At 36.0% G+C, this 7,130-nt stretch overlaps 1 protein-coding gene across 1 annotated transcript in view; it reads left to right on the top strand.

Moving 5' to 3' along the window:
* Positions 1–7,130, top strand: part of LOC107721066 (drebrin-like protein) — a 22,315-nt gene that overhangs the window by 4,317 nt on the left and 10,868 nt on the right. The window contains exons 3-7 of the mRNA XM_016528924.1: positions 1,082–1,194; positions 1,549–1,623; positions 5,369–5,569; positions 6,212–6,330; positions 6,792–6,846. Of these exons, the coding sequence (XP_016384410.1) occupies positions 1,082–1,194; positions 1,549–1,623; positions 5,369–5,569; positions 6,212–6,330; positions 6,792–6,846 (563 nt within the window). The remainder of the gene's footprint in view (positions 1–1,081; positions 1,195–1,548; positions 1,624–5,368; positions 5,570–6,211; positions 6,331–6,791; positions 6,847–7,130) is intronic.

Raw genomic sequence — 7,130 nt, forward strand, 5'->3', positions numbered from 1 at the left:
TTAACTTTGGTAAAAAAAAAAAAAAAAAGGTGTTATGTGCTAAAATCACTAATGCACAGCCTCTGCATTAAACTCCAGTGAACAATAAAAATGAGAAAATCTTTGTGAATCAGTTTATATATATATATATATATATACTATTAAATTATATATTGGGATTCCCAAATTGTTTAAGCCATTTGATATGAAATATTTATTTGAAGTACCGCCTGAGAGTGTTCAGCTAATATTTAAATAACCCTGGTCTGATTAATAGGCATTGTTTAGTTTTTTTACTGTTTTCATAATGCTTGTAAAATCTGCGAATGATTTTTGCATCCCCATGCCTGTTTGGACCCGGTGGAACATAAGCCTCTAAAATATATATATTAGAATATTTTTCAACAACAAAAAGGACACTGTTTTGAATGTTACTATATTATTACCATGCTAATACTACATTTACCTCAATTACTGAAATGGAATTCTTGTGAAAATCTTGATTTCAAATTTTAGAGGAAAAACATTGATGCAAGAAAATACTTTTTTAATATTCATGAGAAATGTTATTAAAATATAACATTATATTAATGTTATAAGAATATCTACTACGAATTACTAGTATAAACTCTGAAGTTCCTTTGAGCTTAACAGTACAAATTTATATATTCATTTTCTAACAAAACAACTTAAAACAACATCATTATTCTGGAATGTTTTCAAACAATATATATATATTATTATTATTATTATTATTTTTTTTTTTATTTTTTTTTTTACTTTCATAAACCTTCACTTTCAGATGAAAAACATGAACATTTTTACGGCGATGTTTCATGAGTAAATTTGAATTTTTATGTTTATAAACGAAATTCAGTCCCGAAAATGGGTGTGAGAAATGGGAAAGACAGTACATTTATTTTACAAAGTATTTTGAGACCGTTCAAAAGTCTTCATAACATCATGTGTAAATCCTCAGTTGTCAGATTTATCTATTTATGTAGAATTATTTTAAAGGTTTTACACCAAAACTTGAGTTCAGTACTGATTGCATGAGGACAGCATGATTTGTGGCGTGAGTGTGTGTTGTGTGTGATTTCAGATGGTGGTCTGGAGGAGCTGGTCGAGGAGCTGAACAGCGGGAAGGTGATGTACGCTTTCTGCCGCGTTAAAGACCCCAACTCTGGCCTTCCCAAATACGTCCTCATCAACTGGGTGAGTTTTGAACTTCCTGTAGCTCTTCACATTGATTTTGTTTCTTGACTGGATATCGCCGCAAAGATGCCCTTGGGATTTATTGACCCTATTGCTGCAGTAAAGTACCTCTGTCAAATGTATTTATGAATCCGTTTAGCTCCTATGCACCAAATCCAATATAAAAAAAAATCAGCATTTTGGACCGCATGATGGCATATTTTATTTATTCACTGGATTATCTTAAAATAAGCATTACCACTTGGTTATTCGATATATAAACTATTTTTCTTTGTTAAATTTCCAGCAAAAATAACTGTTGTTATACAGTATATGCCATTACTGTCATGTAAATTGACATTTTTTTTTTTTCAGACCGGTGAGGGTGTTAAAGATGCCAGAAAAGGCCAGTGTGCAAATCATGTGAGCTCCATCGCTAACTTTCTTAAGGTACCCGGGCTATTTTGTCGTTCTTTTCGGTGTGTGAGTATTGTGAATAGTGTGTATGGTTGTGTGATAGAGTTAACGGTCTGTGAACTTTGACTATGACTCACAATGCTGCGTTGTGCAGGCTAGCCTCTCACAACAGGATATGACATCATGGGCTATATCCAGACACGTTTGGTTTGGCTTTGTTGGTAGTTATGCAGAGCGTTACAACATCCGACCACAAGCTCTTACTGTGTCTAAATATGAATTACAGCTGGTCCAAATTTAAAGCAGAAATTCACTTTCCCATTAAGGGGTGATATTAACCCAATTAAGTTGGTTTCTAGGAGCTTTTTTTACCTTTATAATGGAATTTGTTTAACTTTTATAAATGTATGCATCTTTCATGTTAAACTTTTAAAGTGAATCAATCAGTTCAGTTAGAATAATACACTATAGGCTCTTATCAATCAAACGAAATCAGTATCTTTGAAATCTATCTTTGCACTTCAAAGGTGCAACAGAAGAAGCATAGACTTATGTCAAGTGTTAATTTTGTCAGCCGTTTTTAATTTAGTCTTAGTCCTGGTATCAAATGTACTTTTTAGTTATCATATTTAGTCAGCCTTGTCCTGTTTTTGTTTAGTCAAGTTTTAGTCGATGAAAACTTTTCGTCACATTTTCTTCATGCTGTATAATATTAAACTGATCTTTTTTTTTCTCAAAATTATAATCGAAAAGATTATTGTCATTTGAGATTTATTTTTACATTTCAGATATTGCACTTTCACCAATAAGCACAAATCAGTAGAATGTGGACTCATACACATGGTTTATTTTATATCTAGTGTACTGATTTATTATCGGCTAATATATAAATTAATATCAAAGACTTATTATAGGCACTCTCTCTGTCTTCATTATGAAAACAGGCAAAAACAAACAAAATATATTTTAACAGTAAAATTCCTATTAGTAATTCCATGTTTCTCTATTAAAACAACAGCGGTTGAGTAAGTGCATTTATTCAGCAACCACAATCGCAAACAAAATAGTCGAGATCTCATGACAGAACACAGACCGGCTGAATGACACTTTCATTTAAGCCGAACATCTCATATGGAGATCAATAAACTCCAGCTTACTTGCTTATCAGTGTTTTCAGATCATCGTTGGTGCTTCCGTAATGAAGAACGAGAGCATGCGCCTGGTTGCCAGACTGCATAAAAATAAGCAAAATTATATTATTATATTATTATGTTTCGCTTTGGCAGCGAGTGTCCCGGAGGCTCGGGACCGTGGGGGTCCGAGGGGGCCCCCAGGGAGGAGCCACCACCTGGAGTCAGGAGCCGCAGCGAGCTTCGGTTTCCGAGCTACGGCCGTTTTCGTCCGGAAGCGCGGTTTACGTAAGAAAATGTATAATTTTAACAGAGAAGCTCTGGCAACCACAGAGAGGCGTGTACAACAGTCCGCAATAATATTTTGTCTTCTTTTTTTTTTGCCAAAAATAAAAAGAGATTTTGGTATAATTATTTTTTTTTTAAATACATTTTAGTCTCATATTTTTTTGTCAAAGATATTGCATGTTGATAAAGTCACAGTTAACATTTATTGACCTTATTGTCATCTCATCATCATCTCGTCTTTGTCATGGGAAAAAAGCTCGTCAACGAACATTTTTCGTCATACTTTTAGTTGACGACATTAACACTACTTCTTTCAAGTTTCACTTGTTTAATGCAGCTCAGAGGCATTTATACTGGAGTTACATTTTCATAAGTAATTTTATGAGATTGTTTTTTTTAGATATGAACATTTTAATATAGTAATATAAAATAATGTAAAAATAAAATAAAATAAAAAACATTTATGGGACGCGTCCTTGCCAGGATTTCTATATTGCCTAAAATATCCAGGTTTTGGCTGTTTGCACTGTGCAGATCATCGATCATTGTATGACATTCACGAGAGCTATAGAGAGCAGAGCAGACGGCTCCTTATGCTTTCGAATCGTGGTACTTTGGTGTCGTGGTACTCGTGGTACTTTGGTGTCATTCAATGATCGGTGCGCAGCGACGCTTCAAGTCGAATGAACGAACAAACACGTGCGCGTATTTGCATCTATTGATCGTTCTCTGTAGATCTCACCTTCTCACGCGCCACGATTGGTCGATTATATACAATACCTGCACGTTATTGGTCAAACTACTTTGGATGTTTTAGGCAATATAAAAATCCTGGCCAGGACGTGTCCCACTCACACACTGGCGAGTAAAATCTGAGAATTTATTAGCAATTGGCTAATATTAGACATCATTTAGTCGCCCAGAGTGAAGATTTAGTCGCATATGCGAGTGATTTACTCGCAATGTAGAGGGTTGGGCTGTATTTACGAATGGGTCATTGAATAATTCACTCAACTAGCTGGTTTAAAAACATGGATTAATTAGTAATGGAACGCCACTGAATGCTTCTCAGAGACCCGCAACGGCTCTGCTGTGGCTTTGTTTGGAACAATTTTTCTTGGCAAAATATAGACAATATTGACAGAATTTTGTCTAAAGGCTGTGTAGTCGGCTGTCTCGAGTGTCTGACGGGCTAGTTTTTTCAGTGTGTTCCACACGTCGGGCTCACATCGGTGGCAATTTGCCCAATTCAGCATGTTGAATCGGCACCGGGCCGACAGTGAGAGTGGGAACTCTGATTGGATGTTCAGTTCAGCAAACGAGTCAGTGTGCAAGAATTAAAGCGAACGTGAAGAAAGCGAGCGAGTAAATCAAGACGGCACAGACAGAAGGCTGTTCTAATGTTAATCTTACCCGAGCACTCCAATACACGAATGTTTTCCTAACAACATGAGTCGCTTAAAATGATTAGTTATCAACATAACTGATAATCAAAATGGTAAGCAAGCGCTGCTTTGTTTATGTTTCATATATCCTTGCTTCGGTTTCTCCTTTTGAATGATAAATATAGACTATTGATACCTGCTATCATGCTGATATTCTTGAAATTCTTGCTTGTGTGATATGTTATATATAAAAAAAACAAGAACTCATAAAGAGGCATTTTTTGCTCTTATAACTTGAATTTTAGGGACATTTGTATTTAATTTTAGTGGCATTTTTGTAACAAACCCCAACCATTAGTTGGGGCTCCCCAAAGTTGGAACCACTATTGCGATGTAACAGAACTAGCGGAAGTAGATGTTTTCTTCCATATTGTGATGTACATCTAAATGAAATGGATTATCAAAAAAGAACAAAATGTAGGGCAGGGACTCTATCTGATGGGTTTTGATTGGATGACGGCAGATCTGGCATAAGATGCATTTAGAAATGAAATAGGTTGGATTTCCATATCATCCTGATTTAGATAAAAATCAACCCCTTGGACATAAAAGTGCTTGAAGTTGTTGATTGAGAAAAGATGTTTGAATTAAGATTCCTGTTTATTTGAGCCAATCACTTGCTTGCATCAGACAAATTGGTGTAAACAGGGAAATGGGTGGAGGCCGCCTCCTCTGATTAGAAGGTGTTTGTATGTTTTGTTGTCTGTCTAAGCTAGCTGTGTTTATGATCAGTAAGAGCTTACACACAGCCAAAGGTTGCTAATAAATGAACTGATGGAAGTGTGTGCGTGGGCATGTTTCGCTTAAAATCTGTGAATCTTGACGCTTCCGTCTGATGGTTTCGTACGCATGTTTAAAGCGAGTTTTGAGAACATGTCTGTGTGTGGGATTAAACTGACAGCGCTGTTTCTGCAGGGAGCTCACGTGACCATAAACGCACGGGCGGAGGAGGATGTGGAGCCTGAAGCCATCATGCAGAAAGTGGGCAAAGCCTCAGGAGCCAACTACAGCTTTCACAAAGAGTCCAGTCGCTTCAAAGACACCGGGCCGCAGGGGCCTGTGGTCAGTTCACACACACACACACGCTTTGCCCATAATGCACCAGAGCAGTGTCCAGTGCCGCTTTTAGTCCTTGAACATATATACGCTACTGTTCATAAGTTTATTTTTGTTGTTTCTATTTCTATTTCCAGAAAAATATTATGCAGTTCAACTGTTTTTAACATTGATAATAATAAGAAATGTTTTTTTGAGCAGCAGATCAGCATATTTGAATGATTTCTGAAGGATCATGTGACACTGAAGACTGGAGTAATGATGCTGAAAATCACAGGAATAAATTAAATTTTGTAATATTAAATCAATTGTAATAATATTTCACAATATTACTGTTTTTACTGTATTTTTGATCAAATAAATGAGGTCTTGGTTCGCACTGACTTCTTTCAAAAGCATTTAAAAATCCTCGAAACAAATTAAATCCAACCTTTTGAACGGTAGTGAACATTGATCTTGCACGAGGACTTTTATTGCATTTGAATACAAAATGTATTACATTCATGTACTCTATTAGCACACAGTAGATAGCTAATTATAACAGAGGTCATTTTCATAAAGAAGTCTTAAAGTGGAAGTGAAGCAGTCAGTTAAGTTAACATTACTTAGTAAAGTGATTTCCACTTTGATTAAAAAATATATAACAAACATGATTAATGTAACCATTTTAAAGAAAAAAGGTTGTTTTGTTATAGCTTTTAGAGAAGGGCAGCAGAAGAGAGGCAGTGGCTAGAGAAAGACAGGAAGGACCGAGATGTTAAGGAGGCGGAGTTACGGGAAAAGAGAGCAAAAGAGAGGGCATCACAGATAGATGAACAGAGGTCAGAAACATTTAAACAAATAAACACCTTGGGCATTGAGTGTCCTTAAAGGGATTGTCCAACCAAAAATGAAAATTCTGTCATCATTTACTCACTCTCTTGTCGCTCCAAACCTGTATGGCTTTCTTTGTTCTGTGGAACACTTTAGAAGAATGTTGGTGACCAATAAGTTTTGGTTCCTTCCATTGACAAAAAATTGAATTCCATTGACCTGAAACTGTTTGGTTACCAACATTTTTCTTAAATATCTTCTTCTGTGTTTGTTCTGCAGAATGACATAAAGGTGAGTAAATGATGAGAGAATTTTCATTTTTAGATGGACTATCTGTGAGATCACCAAGGGTCAGACTGTCATTTTTATAATTAGATTTAAGCCATGTTGCATTTTGATGTAAGGTCATTGGCCAACTGGATAGCGCCTGCTGAGTGTTAATATTAAACCTCATGTGTTTGTGTTATAGGAAGTACCAGCAGCAGCAGGAGGCGGAAAATCGAGGCCAGCAGAAACAGCAATGGGTGAGTGACTCGCACACACACACACACACACACCTGCGCAGTTATTTAAGTCCACATATCGCCACTCTGGGCATGTTCTGACATGGTTCCTATAGAGAAGCCACAATATGTTTAAAGCCTTCATAGCAGCACAAAAACACACTCATCTTTTTTTGTCTCTTCTAAGTTGCAAACATGTTCATGTAAATTTTGTAAAATATCAAGAGACTGTTGAAAGAGAATTACTTATGAAGCTTTTGAAAACACTTTTAAACATTAAAATTAAAATCTCATCCACGTTGCAA

Source organism: Sinocyclocheilus rhinocerous, unplaced genomic scaffold (genome assembly GCF_001515625.1).
Source record: "Sinocyclocheilus rhinocerous isolate Xijiao unplaced genomic scaffold, SAMN03320098_v1.1 scaffold451, whole genome shotgun sequence".
Classification (NCBI taxonomy): Eukaryota; Metazoa; Chordata; class Actinopteri; order Cypriniformes; family Cyprinidae; genus Sinocyclocheilus; species Sinocyclocheilus rhinocerous.